Source organism: Puma concolor, chromosome A2 (assembly GCF_028749965.1).
Source record: "Puma concolor isolate L17-30 chromosome A2, mPumCon1.1.hap2, whole genome shotgun sequence".
NCBI lineage: Eukaryota > Metazoa > Chordata > Mammalia > Carnivora > Felidae > Puma > Puma concolor.
In genome coordinates, this window is record NC_141668.1 from 154,537,946 (window position 1) to 154,559,891 (window position 21,946).

The following is a 21,946-nucleotide window of genomic DNA, read 5'->3' on the forward strand; positions in this document are numbered from 1 at the left end:
GGCTGAGGAACAGACAGCTAGCTACAAATTGATCCCTGGGGAGTTGCCCATCCCATCTACTGAAGAGGTACCTCCGTTCATCTGTGAGGAACCTGTGGCCAAGAAGAGAGAAGAACTGACCCCCGTCAGCAACAGCAGCGGCAGCAGCTCTGGGAAGAAGGAACTGGGCACCGCTGGATTGCATCTCCATGGTAAGCTGGAGCAGATTCCTGAAGTAAGCAGCAAGGAAAAAGGACATGAAGATGTTAGTGAAACCAGAACGGATTCATGCTCCCCAGTCTGCCAAGGAGGTGAGAAACAGCCAGGACAGACGGCTCTGGCAGGGAAGAAAGAAATTGAGGTCACTGCAACCCAGAGCACTCCAGCGTTCCTGTGTGAAGAGACCCCACGTGATGGTATGTTTCTAAATTTTGCCTCCATGGGGAACAAGCAGACAGCAAGGAGGGAACCAAAGTGACAGATTACCGGCAGGAGCGTTAGGCGGCTTTATTACCGCTGGAGTCTGTGTGCCGGGGAAAGCAGAATTCTTTGCATTGGAAGGTTGCCGGGAGTGAGGCGAGAAAGTAGACAAAGTGAATCCAGCTAGGTCAGCCTGAATGTCTGCTGGCATGATGGATAGTGGGGACTGAGGACGTGGGCTGATGGGGTCAGAGGGTGGTGGACATAAGAAATAGACCCCTTGCTTGACCTCATGTCACCCTACCCACCCCATCCCCCATCCTGCCACCCCCTCAGCTCCCTGTTGGCTTGAACCAGATGATTCCTGAGCCCCAAATCATCCAATCACAACTGATTGATTTCCTTGCTTGAAAATCCGCCACTGTGTGGACTCACAATGGGCGTATCAGCACTAAACCTCCTCTCGTTAAGTAGCACAGCCTGGGTGCAAGCTCTGTTTTCCATTTCGCTTGTGAGAACATTTTACTTTTGTTCAAGTGGAAAAAGAGCCTTTTAAAGCTGGCTATTTAATATTCTCTTCCTGTTCTTCATGTTTGACCCAGTCCTGCTTCTAGTCTTCTCTTTCTGCATGCAGGTGGGGAGAATTTGTGGGGAGAAGGGAAAGGAGAGAGAAGGAGAGACTTGCACTTAATAAACCACTAAATGTCACAGGCTTTGTGGCTGCCTCCTGTGTCTTTCTTCCTGGCCCTCCTCTTCCCCACCCCCCCAGCCCCCCATGGAGCTTATTGTTGGTGGTCTACAAAAGCTGGTTTTCCTCCCAGTCCAGTTTGAGCACAAAGGACTCTGATTCACAAGCTGGTTCATGGGGATTTAAACCATGTGTTTTGTTTGTAAAAAATCACCTCTTCTAATATTTATTCCTCTCGGTACGTTTTCATGAAGTTTTTTTACTCATTTTCAAGTATTTTCTCAGGGAAGGGTAAGTGGAAAAGCCCTAGAAGACCAACGGGGTTTTTTTGGGTTTTTGGGGGGGGGGTTGCTTTTTTTTTTTTAATGGAGGTGAACAAAGAAGCTTCCTATAAGCTTCCTATTTCCTCTGTGATGTATGTCTCCAGCATGACAAGCACGCAGATACTCTGTGCCGTTGCTCACTTCTAGCTGTGGCAGAACTGTAAGCCCCTTGTGAATAGGGTTCTGTCGTCTTCCTGTTGATGGGCTGGTTCCCGGTTTGGTGCCCTATACCTTCTAGGTGGTAATGAGTGCAGATTTTTGTTTATTTCAAAGCAAGTTTATCCTAGTTCACACTAACAGAAGTTCATGGTGGCAGGAAAAAATTTCAAGTAACCTGCAAACCTCACTAATGTGTGCACCTAATAAAATGTTTAAGTGTCGACTCTGCTAAGCGCTGTGTAGATAAAAACAGATAAAGATTCATGCTTACGATATGTCAGTCACTGTCTAGGCGCTGGATATTGCCCACATTCTCAAGCAAGTTATGATCAAATTGGGGTGGGGGAATGGAGCAGTGAGAGAGTCGTGAATCATGGAAACTACCTGGAGGAGGTGGTTCGGAAGCCCTGGTGCCTAACTTTGCAAGGGAAAGCCTTCCAGGCAAAGGGACTCACGTAAGGGAGCCTAGATAGCTCATTGTTAGGTAAAAGAACAATGACCAGTATTCATAGGGTACTCTTGTAAGGATTATTTAATTTCAAAGAACGGAAACACACTCAGAGGAACTCAAATTTATAAAAAGGTGTTTATTGACAGGGAGTCTCAGGGAATCCAATTGCAGGAAGCGTAGTCGGGCTGCAGCCATTATGTGCCTCTTAGGACATTTGCTTCACCCTAAACATTGTGTTCCATTCCCTTCCCTGCTGGAAACTGCTTTCTCTGCCATCTCATACATTTTCTTTCCTTGGTGACTCTGGTCCACACAGACACTGGGTTGCCATGGTTTGGGCTCTGTGCCCCACTTTATGCTACCTTACATCCCTTATATCTGATCACCTCATTCACCTGGAGACTTCTTGGGAAAAGAATGTGGGTTGAGCAAACATGTCAAAGCCATCCATACATATGTGGCCGGAAATAATGGGAGAACACCTCTAGAAAATTATTTGGAACCCAAACTTCAAATGCCCCTTAAGATGTTTTAAAAAACTGCTGGCTGCCTATAACAATGAAGTGGCCCAAAGTCAGCTTTGGGATGACTCAGTAGACAGGATGAACTGGAAAACAGAGGATTGAAAGCAGAAATCCTTGTGACAATAATAGCTTGTCTCATGTAGTCGTTGCAAGTGAAATACTGATGACATGAATGAGGAAATAGAACAGGTGAAATCAACTTGAAAACTGAATGTGGAAGGTGTGTGTGTGTGTGTGTGAGAGAGAGAGAGAGAGAGAGAGAGAGAGAGAGAGAGAAAGGAGTCGAAGCTAGTGCTATTATACTGAGCCGGGGTTTCCCAGCAGGTAGTAACGCAGATACTGGAAAGATCCAACAGAAGGAAGTAGTTTTGTGGAGCAGTTACAAGTTCTGTTTTGAGCATTATTTTTCAAAACTGTAGGGACATTTGGGTAGTGGTCTCTAGCAATTGGCTGGCATAGACCCCTGGGCCAAAGGTGGAGGGTCATGGTGAGAAGCACCGTCTGGGAGGGAGGTAGCAGTTTCTGCTTCTGTGTACGTCAGGTGTTTTTCACTGGGTGGCAGCGATGTAGGTTGAGGTGTTGCATGCTTATGTCATAGGCAGTGGGAGTTTGTGTAGATGTTTACTGAACAATCCTGGGCCTGCTGAAAAATGTGCGTAGTGATCTGGGGCTAATGGCAACATATCACACATTTGGTAAGATGTTCTTTCAGCTTGCTATAGAGAAAAAGACATTCACCAACCTTGTGTGTTTTTCTTTTCTTTCTTCATATTTTTAAAACTAAGCAAATTCAGTTTTGACTCATAATACATAGAGTTTCAAACATCAAAAAGTACAAACTGCTATAAATTAGAAAATCTCCTACCAAGACAAGACCACTTGATTCACTTTTTCTTGCTTCTTTCCTCTAAGTACAGCTAAATACTGTGAAAAGAATTCAGCAGACAATTATAAAAGGAATCTGAAAGGTGGAAAGGAGAGGACGGACTGGGTAGGGAACTCAGGGCTTAAGGAAGGACAGTGTACGTTGAGACCCCTGGGTTTTCTTTCTAATCTCCCCTGTACCCAGGGCTGGGCCCTGGAGAGTGCCTGCAACCCAGAAGTGCCAACAAGCATAGATGCCTCCCCGCCCCCAAGCCTCCCCCACCAAAAAGAAGAAGGAGAAGGAGAAGGAGAAGGAGAAGGAAGAAGGAAGAAGGAAGAAGGAAGAAGGAAGAAGGAAGAAGGAAGAAGGAAGAAGGAAGAAGGAAGAAGGAAGAAGGAAGAAGGAAGAAGGAAGAAGGAAGAAGGAAGAAGGAAGAAGGAAGAAAAAGAAAGAAAGAAAGAAAGAAAGAAAGAAAGAAAGAAAGAAAGAGAAAGAAAGAAAAGAGAAAAGAAAGGCGAAGAGAAGGGAAAAAAGAAAGAATAAAAAGCCTACTTTCTCTTTCCAAAAGACTAGGAAAGGGAAGCCATATTCCCCTACTCATATCCAGCAGCAGTAGTGGGCTCAGTCCTGCTGAGCAGTGCTCATGAGGGCCCACCTGTCACCTGTTCCACACCTGACAGCAAAATACAATCCATCCACACTGGCAGGAGAATCTATCCCTAGTCCCCCACAGGTGACAGCACCAGTGACACCTATAGGCCTGATGTCTTCTAGCCTTCTATCCAGGAACAGAAGGGGACCTTGGGAGGTTTCCTCCTATACACCCTTCCCTCCAGCAGCAAAAGGCCAGGTGGGTGCCTCCTGCTCCCAGTGGCACCTGCAGAGATCGAACAAGAAGTATGCCAGCACCAGGCAGCCAGAGAACAGGCCAGGAGAAACTCTCTGCATTCTGTGGGTCTGGCATCACTCAACCCTCACCTAGTGAAACCATCTGGCCCAGGGAGGTGGCTTCATCCCTTGCTGGAACTACCAGCCGGGACTGAGTGACATTCTCATGAAGCCAGAAGAACACAGCAGTCCACAGTTGCATTACAAGGGCTCTGGAGACTAAATTGTTATTGAAACTACAGCCAGAACATGCACACTAAATTTAAACAATGATTACCTGATATCATACAAAATTAGGATTGTAAAGCAGCCATTATAAAATTGCTTCAACAAGCAATAATGGATTGTCTTGAAACAATGGAAAAACTAGAAAATCTCAGCAAAGAAATAGAAGTTATTAAAAAGTAGGAGATGGAAATTATGGATAGGAAAAATACAACAATCATATAAAAAAACATGTCTGATGGGCTCAATAGTACACTGGAAATGTCAGAGAATAGAATCAGTGAACTTGAACACAGATCAATAGAATTTAGTCCATCTGAACAAAAGAGAGAAAATAGAAAAAATTACAGCTCCTCAGAGCCTTCTATAACAATAACAAAAGATCTAACATTTGTATTACTGGAATCCCAGGAGAGGAGAAAAAATGTGAGGCTGAACAATTATTTGAAGAAATAATGACTGAAAGCACCTCAAATTTGTCAAAAGATATAAACCTAAAGATTGGAGAAACTGAATGAACCTCCAAGAGAAAAAAACCCAAAGAAATCTACACCAAGACATATTATAATTAAATTCTGCCAACTGAAGACAAAGAAAAAAGATCTTGAAAACAACTGTAGAGAACTAACATATCTGTATTGGGGAATAGCAGTTCAAATGGCGTTGTGATTCTTACCGGAAACCATGAGGGCAGAAGGAAGTAGCACAACGTTTTTCAAGTGTTAAAAGAATAGTCAACTGCAAATTGTATATCTGGCAAAACCATCCTTCAGGAAAAAAGGGAAAGTAATGACATTCTAAGAGGAAAACTAAGAGGATTTTTGCTTGCTGACATCCCTTTAGAGAGTGGCTAAAGGAAGCTTTCCAAAAAAATAAGATATCATAACAGAAAGAGGCTTGGAATTTCAGAAATGAAAAAGTAATTAGAACAATGGAATGAGTAAAAATAGGAGTAAACATAAATAGACTGTCCTCATGAAGTTTAAAAATCTTATTTGATGATCGAAGCAAAAATTGTACCATCTGATGTGGTGCTCGATGTCTGAGAAGGAAATACCTAAGAAATTACATTTAAAAAGCAGGGAGGATAAAAGATCCTAAATAGAAGTAAGTAAAATGGTACACTCAAAAACATTAAAAAATAAAAGTGGAATTTTAAAAAATGTTCAAGTAGCCCACAGGAAGGCAAAAGAAACAGAGGGAACAAATAATAAAAAACAGAGCCGCCCTCTGTGCCCTCCTCGTTGACACCATGCTCCAGTTCCTGCTTGGAAATACGTGTGGCCCCCTAGTTGGAATGTATCTGGTCCACAACCATGACATAGCAAACCTGGTTTAAAAACTTGAAGGAATTAAAAAGGACTTGGATACAAGAAGAAGCCCCCTGCTTTATGAGGCGGACTCCAGCACTGCCTTCTGGATTTGCTGATTCTGCTGTTCTGGAGGGCCTCCTTACCATCTGAGCCGAAAGCTTTCGTTTTAAATTCCGGCCTCAGAGATTTTCCTCTCTGCTCGAACCTGCGCTGCCTCTGGGCACAGATGGGGCCACAAGTTAAGAACTCTCCTTTTCCAACATCCTCACTTCTTCCCTTCCTCTTTTCCAGCCGCTTGAGATGGACTAAGACTGGAATTATGGTGCTAGATGAGTAAAGGTGACCTTTAACTAGTTCTTTGGGATTTCTACCACCTTTTTTCTAAAGAAAAGATTGATGAGTTTTGTATAGCTGATCAGATTTGAATAATGCCGATTCCACTGTTAAGCAATTATAATGGATGCTTAAACATTTGGTACTAAATTATGTTGTTTCCACGTAATTAAAATTAAAGTCTAGAGGGGGGAAAACACCCAAATACCAAAATGACAATATAAACCCTAACTGATCAGTAATTACTTTAAATGCAAATAGTCTAAATACTACAATTGAAGACAGAGATTAGAAGAGTAGATTTTTAAAAAATGACCCAAGTACACGCAGTGTACAAGAAATGCATATCAGGGATGCCTGGGTGGCTCAGTCAGTCAAGCGTCTGACTCTTGATTTTGGCTCAGGTTATGATCCCAGGGTCGTGGGATCGAGCTGGGCCTGGAGCCTGTATAAGATTCTCTCTCTCTCTCCCTATCTCCCTCTGCCCCTCTCCCCACTAGCATGTGCACTCTTTCTAAAATTAAAAAAAGAAAGAAAGAAATGTATGTCAGTCCTAAGGAAGGTAGATTGAAAGTTAAAGATGGAAAAAGATATATCATGTTAACATTAATTTTTTTAAGTGGCTATATTCTTTTCAAGCACCTATGGAACATTTGCCAAGATGGATCCTAGGCCATAAAATGAACTTCAGTACTTTATTAAAAGGTTAAAATCATACAGAATATTTTGTCTGGCTATAATGGAATCAAATTAGAAACCAATAATAGGCCACAGGAAAATCTTCAGTCATTTGGAAATTAGAGTACACATCTTAATAGTCCATGGTTGAAGAGGAAGTTATCACAGGAAAAATTAAAAATAAAATGAGGGGGCCTGGCTGGCTTGGTCAGTGGAGCATGCAACTCTTGATCTCAGGGTTGTAAGTTTCAGCCCCATGTTGGGTGTGGAGATTACTTAAAAATCTTGGGGCTCCTGGGTGGCTCAGTCAGTTAACGTCCCACTTCGGCTCAGGTCACGATCTCATGGTTTGAGCCCCACATTGGGCTCGCTGCCATCAGCACAGAACCCGCTTCGAATCCTCTGTCCCCCACCCACTCTTCCCCTCCCCTTCTCGCACTCTCTCAAAAAATAAACATTTAGGAAAAAATTTTTTAAAAACAAATAGAATGAACTTTGTGATGAGCACAGGGTGTTGTATGGAAATGTTTAATTGTACACCTGCAACTAATATTACTCGGTATGTTAACAAACTAGAACTAAAATAAAAACTTAAAGGGCACCTGGGTGGCTCAGCTGGTTAGACATCTGACTCTTGATTTCATCTCAGGTCATAATCTCATGGTTTGTGAGTTCTAGCCCCACGTCGGTTCCACACTGATAGTGCAGAGCCTGCTTGAGATTCTTCCCCACCGCCCGCCCTCCCTGCCCCCCCTCTCCACCTCCTGGCCTCTCTCTCCCTGCCCCAAATAAATAAATGTTAAATAAATAAAAATTTAAATTAAAAATAAAATGAACTGAATAAAAATGAACATAGAACATCTCAAAATCTGTAGAATGCAGCTGTAGCAGTGCTGGGAGGGACATTTATAGCCCTATGTGCTTACCTTAGAAAAAAGATCTCAAATCAATAACCTAAGTTACCACATCAAGAAACTAGAAAAGGAAGAACAAATAAGTCCGAAGCAAGCAGAAATCAGTGAAATTGTAAACAAGAAAACAACAAAGGAAATTTATTAAGCCAAAAGCTGGTTCTTAAAAAATACCAATACAATTGGTAAATCTTCAACAAAATTGACAAAGATAAAAAGAGGACACAAACCACTAACCTCAGGAATAGGGGACATCACTATGGCAATTAAAAGGATAACAAGTGAGCACTGGAAGCACCTTTACACTCCCAATTCAACAGCTCAGAGGAAATTCCTTGAAAACCACAAATTACCAAAACTCAACCAAGATGAAATAGATAACCTGAATAACCATTAATAAAATTGGATTCTTAATTAAAAAGTTGCTGAGGGATTCACTGTAGGGGTTCATCCTACATTTGAAGAATAATTAACACCAATTTTACACATTCTCTTCCAGAAAATACAAGAGGAGGCAATATTTCTGATTCATTTTATGAGGTCTGTATTTATCTGATACCAAAACCAAACAAAGACAGTATACAACAAACTACAGACCAATATCTCTCATGAATGTAGATGCAAAATATTAACATGTCCAGCAATATATAAAATTACCTATACACAACACCAGTGGAATTTATTCCAGATCTACATGGCTAGTCCTGTAATCAAAAACCAATCAAGGTTATCCATATCAACAGTCTGAAGAAGAAAATTCATATAAATGCAGAAATGCATTCAACAAAACTCATCACCCATTTATGAAAAAACACTCATCAAAGATAAGAGGGAGAACTTTCTCAACTTGATCAACTTCCTCACCTATAGAAAACCTAACCGTAACATCATACTTAGTAGTGAAATACTGAGTGCTTTCCCTGTTAAGACTAGGAGCAGGGCAAGGATGCCTGCTCTCATCACTCCTACTTAACCCAATACTGGAAGTTCTGTTTAGCACAATAAAGTAAAAGGAAATAAAAGGGCATATAGATTAGAAAGGAAGAAAGAAATCTGGCTCTCTTTGCAGATGACATGATTGTCTATATAGAAAATTCCGAGGAATCTACCAAGGGAAAAAAAAAACAAAAAAACCTTCCTGGAACTAATAAGTAATTTCAGCAAAGTCACAGGATGGAGTTCACTGCATGTCCATACACTAACAGTGACACTATTTTAATAAAAGTCCTGTACATAAATGTTTGTAACTGTAGCAGGCGAATGGTGAAACTGTGGTTAGAGCTGTACCATGGAATATCTGGCATATCATCAGCAGTCAAAAGGAACTAACTACTGATGCATACAACAACACCAGTTGTTGTAACATCTCAAAAGCATTATGCTGGGTGAAAGAAGCCAGACAGAAAAGGTAACATACTGTATGATCCATTTACATAATAGTCTTGAAATAATATTATAGGGATGGAGAGCAGATTAGTGGTTGCCAGAGATTTAGGGATTAGGAAAGGAAGGAAGGGAGGGTGGGGTGGCTATAAAAGGGTAACAGGAGGGAGCCTGTGTTAATGGAACATTGATCTGTCCTGATTGCTAGTAGTGGTTACATAAAGCTCCACATGCGAAAATTGCATGGCACCGCATATGTGCGCACGTGCACACGCACACACTCACACAAATGAGTGCTGCATGTAGAACTGGAAACGTCTGAGCAAGCTCTATGGGTTGTACCAGTATCAGTTTCCTGGTTTTGATAGAGTAATGTGCTAATGCAGGGTGTCAGCGCTGGGAGAAGCTGGAGGAAGTGTACACAGGACCTCCCTGTACGTTTCTTTGCAACTTTTAATCGATATAATTTCTTCAAAATGATGTTTTAAAATGTTTAAAATAAAGCCTCCTGCCCTCTTAATTCTGTGCCCCATTCCCCCTTCCCCAAATTAAGGTGTTTTTAGAATGCATGCACAAGTGTATTTGCATTAGAAATCTATTTTGCCCCCTTCCTTTCTCTAGACAGATGGTTTCATGTTGCCTTCCTATTCTGCACCTTCCTTTTTTCTTCACTTAATAGAGATGATTCCGTATCGGTCATGCTTTATGTTTTCAGATGCTGAGATTATCTGATACTTTGCTGTGATGCTTTGACCACTTTTCTATTAACAGACTTTGGCTGTTTCCATTTTGTGCTGTTAGGAACAATGCTCTGATGAAAGGCCTTCTACATTTGCCATTTTGCTGCTGTGTGAATATATCTCTAAGATAAATTTCTGGAAATTGAATTTCTGGATTAGAATTTACAGTACAGTTTTCAGAGACACTGGTAGATTGCCCTGCATAGGAACTGTACCATTCCACACGTTCACCAGCCCCAGGTATCCTCATATTATCCCCATTGGCTGTTTTCACATTTTAGGACTTTTGACAATATGTTAGGTTAAAAATGGCATGTCAGTGTGGTTTTAATTTTCATTTCTCTGAAAAATTGGGCATCTTTTATTTTCAATTTGTATTTCAGTTTGTATTTCTTTTTCTGTAAACTGTGTTCATATCCTTTGGGCCATTTTTCCAGTGGGTTATTGGCTTTTGTAGAAGTTAACGATTTGTAGGAGTATTTTATATATAATAAGCTCATTGTCTTTGATGTGAGGTTCAAAATTTTTTTCCTGTTTATCATTTGCCTTTTGGCTTTTCTTCTTTTCTTTCTTTCTTTTTTGTGGTCGTTGAAGTTTTTGAAACTTTTTCCTTAGACTGATCTTCTTTGGCTTCTGGATTTTGTGCCAGTTAGAAAGGTCTTTCCCACACCCAGGTTATAAATTTCATGGTATTTTAATGCTTTCAGGTGTAGCCCTATTGAAATCTGGAATTACGTCCCCACAGTGGTACTGCTGGGCATATAGCCTTAGGTGGTAGACTATTTCTGGCCTTGGGTCTGATTTCATGGGTCTCCTCGGCCTTATTGGAAATCTGGGTCACTGCTAGAACCAGATCAAGTTAATCTCACATCCTCCATAAAGTGGTGCTTTACAGGGAAAGGAAATAAGGGGAGGACATTGGGTGATCTTCTGGCTCTTATCCCATCTTTCAGCAACCTTTATTCCAAGAGATAAACTCTAGTAGAAGAGGGTTTTGTCCCCTGTGTGCTCCGGGAGTTAGTGGTTGGGTGACAGAGCCCCTTTGCTGGTCTCCAGGGAAGGGAAACCAAACTTCAAGGGCCATTTCCTTCCATTGGTCATCTGTGCAAATCCCACTTAGGTTGCTTCTCCACAGGGACAGGCTGCCTGAATCTGTGGAATCTGAAACGGTCCTGACACAATGAGAGGAACTCGGGAGTCTTATCCACATTTCAGAGCACAGCCCTGTGGATTTTGTTCAGATTGAAGTGCTAGTCAGTGTCTGTCTCCACTAAGACTTGCATTTTCGAAATGGGTATGAAAAACATTTGCTTAGCATAACTGTTCCCCCTCTTAGGAATAAGTAAGCCTGAAGAAGGACGGCCTGCTGGGAGTGTGACCGGAAATGACATCACTGCCCCTCCAAACAAGGAGCTCCCACCAAGCCCAGAGAAGAAAACAAAGGTAGGTGCCGGAATGCTGGGTTCTCTTCTACCAATATCATTTTTTAAAACCGTACCTTCTGCTACTGTTGCTTGGATTGTGAATGGAATTTCTTTTTTCTGAGCTATTAGTAGGTCCTTCCCCAGTTTTGGACCTTCTTAGAAAATATTTTATGTTCCTATTTTACCATAGTAGCCTGACTCAACCCTTAAAATCTCTTCCCTTGACCCCATTATCTTGAATATGTGTAGAAATATTCTGTAGAGGGTGTTTCTGCTTCCCTTAACAACAACAATAAAGGGATTTGCAAAACTATTTGGAAATAAATTCTGCAATCTGCATTCATGAAAAGGGAAAACAGATTTTTAAGGTGGATCAAGGCTTCACACACTTACTGGTACTTACTGCAGAGTAGAAATGCCACACTTCAGTGTGGTCCTAAAACGATGCTGATGTTGCCTCATCAAGGTACAAATAATAACAGCTTAATCACCTGCTGGTGGCTTTTCTTCCTAAAACTATTATAGCAGCCACCAAAAGCTACTTAATTGTTTAAAGCTGTCACTGAATTTAAGTCTTCAGGTGCCAAACTGCTAGAATTTGTGAGACAGTAAGAATGAATTCCCAGTTTTCTTTCTCTCATGGTTTCTTTCCACTATTAACCAAGCTCAGAAGAACGGAATGCTGCTTTTCAGTTGCATAGATCCTCATTGCTTATAATTTTACTTTGAATTGTGCAATTTATACTTTTTTTTTTAATTTGTTTTTATTTTTGTTTGTGTGTTTGATGTTGACCTTTAAAAAAAAAAAAAACACCACCAACAAATCAACTTAAAGCCTTTGGCCACCACTCAACCTGCAAAGACTTCAACATCGAAAGCCAAAACTCAGCCCACTCCTCTCCCCAAGCAGCCGGCTCCCGCCACCTTTGGTGGGTCGAATAAAAAACCCATGAGCCTCGCTGCGGGCTTAGTGCCGGCTGCCCCGCCCAAACGCCCTGCCGCCACCACTGCCAGGCCTTCCACCTTACCTTCAAAAGACGCAAAACCTAAGGTAAGTGGCCACCTAAGCACTCTGCCAGGGAAAAGTTCTCCCCTTTGAGTGTCCGATCGGCTCTCATTGCTCCCAGACAGTGGAATCAAGCTGCTGGAATTGGGGGAAGTGGGGAAAGGCGACTTGAAAATCATTTGGGGCCCAGGATGCAGCCATAACATCTGAAGGCCTTTCAGACCTTGTACCTTTCCCTGCCCCTGCCTGGAGGCAATACTGCATCTGCTTGGGTTTCTTTTCCTTTCTCCCAGCCCCTCCTGCTCTTCACGGTTTGAACACTTGTTAGCCAGTTTGCCCCACTCCACACCCCGTTAGATTAACCCCTTTTTGGTAGAATTCTCCCATCGAATTCCTAAAATTTGGTTTCTTGTCTTTCTCTTTAATCCTCCTACAGAAGTGATTTTTACCCATTACTTTTTTGGATAAAGCTCTTCTGACTGATCTCTGTAGGTTCCAACATCATGTGACAACTTCCTTTGCTTTTGACATTGGGCCCCCTCTCTCCCTCTGCAGTTTTCCAGTTTTTCAGGTCACCCACATTATTGCCTAGAAATCAGTCAATTTGGGCAGCAGTGGCTTCACAGGATTGTCCTCGAAGGGCAGATGGCGTCTGTGGCTTTCTTCCTTAACATTTTGTTTTATTTGGTAGTGTATCAATCTAATCTTGTAAAGAAAATTGGTGGAACCTAGGAATTGTAGAATAGGCTGGAACCTTGGCCAAGAAATTGCTATGGCCAAGAATTTCTATGAGAAATCCTATCATAGATTAAGAATGATAAAATCTCATGAAGCTTTCTGACCCTGATTTACCCAGTTGGCTGCTTTTCTTAACTGTTAGAAGACAATTTATTTGCATAGGCAGAGGGAAAGGCACCTGGGTGGCTCAGTTGGTTAAGTGTCTGACTTCGGCTCGGGTCATGATCTCCCGGTTCATGAGTGAGTTCAAGCCCCACATCAGGCTCACTGCTGTCAGTGCAGAGCCTGCTTCAGATACTCTGTCCCCCTCTCTCTGCCCCTCCCCCACTGCGCTCTCTCAAAAATAAACATTAGGGGTGCTTGGGTGGCTTAGTCGGTTAAGCGTCCGGTTCTTGATTTTGGCTCAGATCATGATCTCACAGTTCATGGGTTTGAGCCTGGCATCGGACTCTGCACTGACAGTGGGGGAGCCTGCTTGGGATTCTCTCTCCCTCTCTCTGCCCCTCCCATGCTTGCACTCTCTCGCAAAATAAATTTTTAAAGTTGAAAAAATAAATAAAAAATAAAATAAACATTAAAAAGAGAGAGAGCAAATAGAGGGAAAGTGACTAGAGCTATGGTACAACAAATCCTGGGGCTGACAGGACAGTGGCAGGGGCGCAGTGTATAGTGAACTTTTACTCTGCAGTAATAATAAAAACGAAGTGCAGTGTACTGGTATCTTTATGCCTGTTAATTCCTTCACTCCTGTCTCTCAGCAACCCATGATGTGGATATTCATCTTCTCATTTCATGGCTCAATGAAATAACCTTCCTAAGGTCCAGTGCCAGTAAGTCACAGAGCTAGTATTTGAACTTGGTCTGACTCCAACACTGATACTTGGGCCTCTGTCAGCACTGTTCTTTCTTGTCCATGCAGCTTTTATTTTTATTTTTTATTTATTGATTTATTTTTAAAGTTTGCTTATTTTGAGAGAGAGAGAGAAAGAGAGAGAGAGAGGGTGCAAGCAGTGGAGGGGCAGAGAGAGAGAGAGAGAGGGTATCTCAAGCTGGCTCCACACTGTCAGCACAGAGCCTGACGTGGGGCTCAATCTCACCAACTGTGAAATCATGACCTGAGTTGAAACCAAGGGTTGGTTGCTTAACTAACTGAGCCACCCAGGTGCCCCTCCTGGCCATGCAGCTTTTAGACAGCATTTTGAGACACAGCTGATCTGAAAAGGTGATCTGCATTACAATTACAAACTTGTTTTTTAGACAAGAAACAGATAAAAATATTTGGAGAGATTGATAGAAATAAAGCCTTAAGAAATTTATTTTTATCTTTATTTTGGTAGAAAGATTGTAGAAGCAGACAAAGGAGGAAAAACTTACTCAGAAAAAATAAGCAGATCTACGACTCTGGTAGAGAAGAAAATATGAATTGAGAAACAGCAGAGTAAGGGCAGTTACCAAAGCAGGCTGGTTCTGTAGCTTGCTGAAACCAAGAGACTGGCAGCTAAAGAGTGTCACATTTTTAAGAGCCTTCTATCCTTAATAACCTTTTTTTCCAACTTATTTTATCACCATTACTTCCACTAGCAAAAGAAGACCCTACTAGATTATTCTGAATCACAGTCAGAATACTGAGAATTTGAAGGAGACCTCAGAGTATCTGGTTTAGTACTCAGAGTTTTGAGCAGACAGGAGGGAGCCCCTCTGCACAAAATCCTACGATGTATTCCGAACAGAGCTGGTAGCTGAACAGTTCCTCTTATTCCAGTCTGAGGGTTCTTCGTACCATACTTCAGGGACTTCATTTGTAGAAGTGTCCATTACCCTGCATTTTCAGTTAGACTTTAACTGGATGCCAGCCCTTAATTTCTGAGCTCCTCCTAAGCTGATTTTCCATTTAAGCAGTGTCCTGCTGGTCTCTGCCAACACACTGCCCTGTGTGGCCATTTCTCTTGGAGCAAAAGAGCTGGATCCACTCTGTCTGTGTTTTGGCTTCCTCTCTTGAGGAAGGCTTATCAAAAGAGTGTGTCCTTCTCCTATTCCTGTAGAAACCAGGCTAAATTGATCCCTTCCCTTCCTTACTAGTAAGGCCATGCCCCGCCTCCACGGAAGAGGAACAACTGGGGCCCAGATGCCAAGCACCTACACTTGAGAGAATTTTCCCTTTTGATGTCACAGCTGACATCGGTGCTTCTCATTCTCTCTGGTCGTCAGGCCTGCACCCTCCACCTGCCCCCTTCTCGTCGTCTCTGTGCTCTGGTCCCCGCAGATCCTCTGGTCCTGACCTCCTTTATCCAGATGAGGAAATAAAGCCCTTAGAGGTTCTGTGATTTTCCCAGAAACACACTGTGAGTTGGGGGCCTGACTGGGGTTGGAGCTCAGGCTTCGGATCTAACTGGTTAGGCCAGTGTTCCCTCCATCTGCAGCCCTATTCTGCTCAGCACTCACTGGGTGTATCTTAGCCAAAAGAATGACTGAATTTGCTTAAACATAATTTTTAATTTTTTTGTGGTGTTTATGTATATTTGTCTTTCATCAGGTCTTTAAATACTGATGTATTTAATGTATTAAATACATTCGATCCTGCAGCAAACTTCGTTTGTGATGTGGTATACTTGACTGGTTTGTTCATTCTCACCGGTTCAGGTTGGATTGAGATAGACTCCCCCATCTCCTGACTCCAGCTGGCCCAGCACCCTACATGGCCAGCTTCTCACTTTGTCTGAAGGACTTAGATCTCAGCAGTATAAATTTTCCTACCAAGAAGTACCAAATCCATAGTTCCCCTGTTTTCTGCTGTCCTTTAACATGACTTCCTGGGGCTCTTGCTGACCTGCAGCTCTTATTCCCACTTCCCTGTTACCAGCCTGTTGCAGAGGCGAAGATTCCTGAGAAGCGGGCCTCCCCATCCAAGCCGGCCTCTGCCCCAGCGCTCAGGCCTGGCGCCAAGAGCACCCAGACTGTTCCAAAAGCCACAGCAGCTGCCACTCCTGCCTCAGCTGGGCCAAGCAGCAGGAGCCCCCCCACACCTGTGCCCAAGAGGCCCACCAGTGAGTACTGTCACCCTTCCTTCCCCCGGGAACCAGTGGGGAGACAGGAGAGATCTGTCTCTGTGCACTAGACCTTAACGGGGAACACTGATCTTCACATGCAGTTAGCCAGTATGTCTGTTCAGAAAACTCTTGAGTGAAAGGGATTCTCATGAATTCCCAGGTAGGATTACTATTCCCTTCTTAGTAACTTCACATTACTCAGCACACTGTGGTCATGGGCTTACATGATAGGAAGTCAGTTGTTCGGTTCCGCAGGCCTGTACTGGTAACCCACTTCCAAGGCCGTGTGGAAGGCACTGTTAAGATTGTAGAAAAGAGTAAGGATACAGTGCGTGGCCTTTTGTACTCCATAAGGGCCCAGTCTTTACCTGGCTGTCTAATTTACTCTTAATCTATTCCAGAGACGAGCACAGCCCATGGCCCAAAGGGGACATTCAGTAGTTGTTGAATGAATGAATGAATGAATGAATGAATGAATCTCAGTACTGGATGAGCCATTCACTAGGTCACTTTGTTAAACATTAAATAGTAAAAAGTGTTATGTTTGTGCAGCCATCAAGACTGAGGGAAAGCCTGCAGACATGAAGAAGACGGCCACGAAGTCTGCACCAGGTGACACCCGTCCCCCACCTCCTGGGACCCTAATTTAAACCCCTACCTCTTTGCAGCTTCCAGGCTCCCTTCTGCTCTCTCCCGCTGAACCCCTGTCATCTCTTACTTCTTTGCAGCTGACCTGAGTCGCCCCAAGAGCACCTCCACCACTTCAGTGAAGAAGAACACCACTGTCCCTGGGGCAGCCCCCGCAGCAGGGGTGGCCCCCGGCCGAGCCAAGCCCACACCCACCCCTCCTCGGCCCTCTGGGACTCCTTCCTCGGACAAGAAGCCCACGTCAGCCAAGCCCGGCTCCTCTGCACCGAAGCCTAGCCGCTTGTCTACCAACGCTTCCACCCCTGATCTGAAGAACGTCCGCTCCAAGGTTGGCTCCACGGAAAACATCAAGCATCAGCCTGGAGGAGGCCGGGTGAGTCCTGGAGCTCGTGGTCCTTGGCATGCTAGCCCTTGCTTCCCTCCCTGCCACGCCACACCCCTGGGCCCACCGAAGCAGAAGGGTTGTCATGACGTCGGATTCAGTGTCACAGACTTGCAGCCTGGGCTCCACGTCCATCCGGCAGCAGACTGTCTCCTCCCGTCTCTATCAGGGGGGCTCCTGGTGTGGATTTTGGGCTTTAGGCTTACGTTTTGGTTTGGAGGCAAAAGGGTTCTTGTACTTAACAAAACAAACAGGGAAGCCCTGGCCTGTGAGACCTGCTGGCTGTGCTCCCCACCCCTGTGCTGTGAGCATCAGGACCTGACCGGCAGGAGGGGGAACCTGGGCTTGGGAGAGGCATGTCTGCCTGAAAGAAGTTAGGGTGCCCCCTTGTGGCCGGGGTGACTGCACGCTGCAGGGAAGAAGGGCTGTCAGAAGGGCTGTGGTGGGGAGTGCTGTTGAGGGCCAGGTGCTTCACTCTTAAGGATTTTCTGTTTACATCCACCGCAGAATTGTCAGCTATTAGCAGGGATGGGACCTGGTGTAGCAAACGGTGGTGGCGAAAGTCCCAGTTTGGGTCCATGGAGCAGTAACCTCATTTCCTATGTGATTCTCTAGCACTTAAGACACCACACCTCCCATTCAGGGTAGGATCCTTAAATTTCTTCAACCCTAGAGCCTTTAAAACATTGAACAGGGCCCAGAATGAGGCAGAATCCTGGTACTGTTGGAAGACACTAATGGCAAACTGGGATTAGTCTGGAATAAGGGCCTAAGAGTTGCTTTTGCTAAGAGGCTGTGGCTCTGGTGTACCCAGATGGTGTGACCATCCCCCCCTTCCTGTGCTCTTCTTATGCTTTCGTTGGGCAAAAATTGCAGGAGGTCTTGGTGAGGAGTTGGGTGACTTGGCCTGGTGAGTGGTGTGACACTTCCTGTCATCAGTAGTGGCTCCTGTGACTACAGCAGCTTGCTTGAGGGGGAGGACATTTGAGTGGGGGAGCACTGTGACTGGAAAACACACTCTCGGAAGAGAATCCCTAACTTAGCCCTCCTTCCCTCCTTCTCTCCGGGAATGGTGTCTCGATCTTGTCCTCATGTCTCCAGACTATGGTCTGCAGCTCCTCCTTCTGGCTGGTTTGTCCCGGGAAACGGTTTGTTCCTAGGAGCAAGGGTGACCTGCTTCTGCTTGGTGGCCTGGCCTGGATTCGAGTCCCCTATAGCTTTCTTCCCTTCTTGGCATTTGGGCTCTTACCCTCTTGGTTTGAAATTTGCCCTCCCTTTATCTCCATCCAGGCCAAAATAGAGAAAAAAACAGAGGCAGCTGCTACAGCTCGAAAGCCTGAACCTAATGCAGTCACTAAAACAGCCGGTCCAATTGCGAGTGCGCAGAAACCACCTGCTGGGAAAGTGAGTTTTATTTAGACTTTTACCTCTTGAAGGTGAAAGATGATAAACTGTTTCTTCCAGCCTGAGTCACTTTCCCTTCTATCGCACTTTTTTCCTATCCTTAACCAGTTTCTACTTCGCCCCCGCATTCCCTCCTCTCCGTTTGATGACTCAGCCATCAGAAAAAAGTTTTGTATTAACCCTGACAGTTAACAGATTTGGGAGCCCATTACCCTTTGGGGAATATTTATTCAGCTGGAAAAAATGGATCCAAAAATTTTCAGCCACTTCCTTCACACTGACCTTGATGTGAAACCCACCCATTTTGTGTGCAAACACACACACAGCACCCATGTTCTTCCTCAGTAAAACATGGGATTGGTTACTCTGCTGCGCCTGGAACCCTGGAGCCCTGGTGCTTGTAATTGAACTAGAAGGCCCCTTTCGTAACCTGCTGGTTATGGAGATAGCTTTATTTGCCCTGGTTCCCCATGTCACCTCCTCACTGAAAGTTTAGGTGCTCGTTCCCACTGGAAGCCCGCTCAGCCTAGGGATTGCATACCACCGGCAGGGCACAGGTAAACAGAAACTCTAGGTTCTTTCCTCTTGCCTCCACACCCTGGAAGCAGGCCCCTCCTGCTTGCTGTGAGAACCTTCTTTTAGCTGTGGCAGGTAGGTCATCTGTCCATCCAGGGACTGCCAGAGAAGCCGTAACCTCCAGCCCTTAGGGACCAGGATGGACAGTCTCAGTGCAAGGAATTTGTACCTTCGGTGAGGCTTCTGGGTGACTCCTAGAGGCCCTGGAGGTCTCTGGTTCAGAGCAGGGTTTCACTGGGTAGTGGTTTGCTGACCAGTTATTCATCACTGACATTATAAAGAAGGCACGAATCAGTGAGGTATTTGGGCTGGAATCTCTCAGGGTGGATTTCTCTGTTCAGTGGAAAACTCTTCAGCTTGGGGCCTGCTTCATTTGTGAAGGGCTCTGAAGCAAAGGAAGGAAGGAAGCTGGCAACTGTTTCTCCTTGGGAAGGCTCAGAAAGAATTCTTTGTTCCAGCCCTTAGAGCCTGGGCCTTTGTGTGGCCGCATTCCAGGGAGAGCCATTCATAAACACGACAGTGTGCCTGTGCATCATTGCAGCCCTGCTTGGAGGCGGTTCTCTCTGCGCATGAAACTCACAGGGCACAGGACTGGGCATCTGGAGGATGGAAGAGGTGTTTTACTGTCGAGCTGAAAAAAAAGTCTAGACCAGAAGCTCACTCTGGTCCTGTGCTTTCTCGAGCCCCCAGACGCACGGGCTGCTACTTGTGGAGTGTGGAGCTGCTGAGGCCCGCGCTCCCCCTGGTGTCCGGATTCTGCATGGTGGCTCCAGCGGCCTCTGGCCCATCTGCATTTATAACTGAGCTATGCTGTCCCTTCCTTCCTGTAGCATCAGATCTGTGCCCTGTGAGCCAGCTGCCCAGCACTTCTCTGAGCAGCCGTTGCCTCCCCGAGTGGGTCTGGCTGCTGCAGTTCCCAGCCTCAGATTTAAGGGAAGTGCCAAGCTTCAGCGAAGACCAGTCCGGATAAGCAGGATCCTTGCAGAGAGCAGTCCCAGGACACTGTGTCTCAGCTCTCAGGGAGAGCAGGCGGGAGCGGGGCCATGCCTGAGTGCGCATCTGGGGCCTGCAGCTGGCTGGGCCTTGTGCACCATGGCCCAGCCCCAAGGAGCAGTGATGAGGCCCAGCCCCAAGGAGCAGTGATGAGGACCGTGGAGCCCTTTTGCGATATGTGCTTCTGTGCTCGTGTTGTTCGTTCACGTCTTCGCTCCCTGTCCTGCCACTTCAGATTCCTTCCCCTGTGCTTTTCCACAGCTGCTCTCCTGCAGGCGGGGGCGGAGTTGTAACGGCACCCTGTGTCAGTCATTGTGATCACGTGTGGACTCACTGCCTGCCCTGTGTCGGTTCTAACCAGCCCTCTCCCTTTGTGTTGTTTTTTTCTGTTCTCTAACACTCCAGGTCCAGATAGTCTCCAAAAAAGTGAGCTACAGCCATATTCAGTCCAAGTGTGGTTCCAAGGACAATATTAAGCATGTCCCTGGAGGTGGTAATGTAAGTATGAGCTCTGGGCAGCTGGTGTCTGAGCCGTAGCCCCGTGGGGCACCGGGGAGAGGGCCGCTTGCGCTCCCAGGACCACAGCAGCCTGGCTCGGGGCTTTCTTCCAGACACAGGCCAGCAAAGTGAGAGGAGGCTCAGTGCTCCTGTGTGTTAGGACCAGCTGTTTCTGGGGAACCCCTGACCAACACCCTGGTGATGCCCATTTGGCATCTTTTCTCATCTTCTCTTTCCCTTCTGCTCTCTTTCACCCACTTTCCCCTGTTCTGAGTCCTTCTTCCTCTTACTCCCTCAGCCCCTCCTTTTCTTTTTGTCCCCTTCCTCCATCCATCCAGACAACCTTTTATCACGCTGCCCTTCTGTGCCAGCCCTACGCTCTGTGTTGGGGGCACAGTGACTCCAGCTAACAGGCCCTGGTCTAATGTTAGAGAACACTCTGTTCACCTTCCACGTGTCCTCGTGGCAGTACTCAGGCAGGTGGGACCCCAGCATGCACCAGAGGTGTGTTATGGAGAGGCCACATGCAGCCTCTGCCTTCGTGGCTTCTCCCCTGCTTCTCTCCCCACCCCACAGTCAGGGAGCTCATCCTGCTCTGTCTCTCTAGGTTTCATTCAGTTCCTTCTCCTTACTGTCTTAAACTGGACTGAGTTCTGCTCTGCTCACCCTTTTCATTTTCGGCCTCTGTCCCCCCTGTCCCCTCAGTGGCCATGCCATCCTGCCTGTGGCTTACAAACACTCCCCAGCCCGGTGGTCGTATTGTGAGGAATCAGCCTCAGGTTAGCCCTGTCTTGCCCCACACAAGGCCCCTTCTTGCACCTCCTTCCCAGTCACTTTGCACCAGTGGCTCTTCTAACGTGGGTAGAAAGCGCACTCTTGACGTGGAGGTGGGGCGTACTCGGCCGGCCTGGTAGCTGGCCAGACGTTAGCCAGCCTGGTGTGCGATGAGCTGAAGTGGGTGAAGCGTTTAAAGACAGTATCTGGTTAAGGTGATAAAGATCCAGCTTATGAGGGCCCCAGGTAGGCACCGGCCTCAGCTTTTCCTTTCAGGCTTTTGACCTAGGTGAGAACAGGAGGTGAGCAGAGATTATGAAGGAACTGGTCATTGTGTGTGTGACACAGAAATACATTTGTGTATAGTGTGCAGTTTTATGTACAAGCTAGGAAAATAGACATGTATTTTTTTTTCAAAGTTTGTTTTGAGAGAATGCGGTAGAGAGCACACATGCACAAGTGGGGGAGGGGCAGAAAGAGAGGGAGAAAGAGGATCCCAAGCAGGCTTCGCACTGTCTGCACCGAGCCCAACTCAGGGCTCGATCTCCCGAACCATGAGATCACGACCTGAGCCAA

At 45.4% G+C, this 21,946-nt stretch overlaps 1 protein-coding gene and 1 pseudogene across 12 annotated transcripts in view; both read left to right on the forward strand.

The window, feature by feature from the left end:
• MAP4 (microtubule associated protein 4) overlaps window positions 1-21,946 on the forward strand; it is a 195,779-nt gene that overhangs the window by 163,111 nt on the left and 10,722 nt on the right. For 7 of the 12 annotated variants that reach the window (XM_086698331.1, XM_086698327.1, XM_086698326.1 and 4 more), the window contains 7 exons: window positions 11,217-11,323; window positions 12,140-12,355; window positions 15,909-16,092; window positions 16,648-16,707; window positions 16,824-17,116; window positions 18,416-18,529; window positions 20,504-20,596. In XM_086698331.1, the coding sequence (XP_086554457.1) occupies window positions 11,217-11,323; window positions 12,140-12,355; window positions 15,909-16,092; window positions 16,648-16,707; window positions 16,824-17,116; window positions 18,416-18,529; window positions 20,504-20,596 (1,067 nt within the window). The remainder of the gene's footprint in view (window positions 1-11,216; window positions 11,324-12,139; window positions 12,356-15,908; window positions 16,093-16,647; window positions 16,708-16,823; window positions 17,117-18,415; window positions 18,530-20,503; window positions 20,597-21,946) is intronic. The other 5 variants (XM_086698336.1, XM_086698333.1, XM_086698332.1 and 2 more) reach the window with 5 other exon arrangements.
• On the forward strand, window positions 1,433-6,975 carry LOC147583617 (short transmembrane mitochondrial protein 1 pseudogene; annotated as a pseudogene).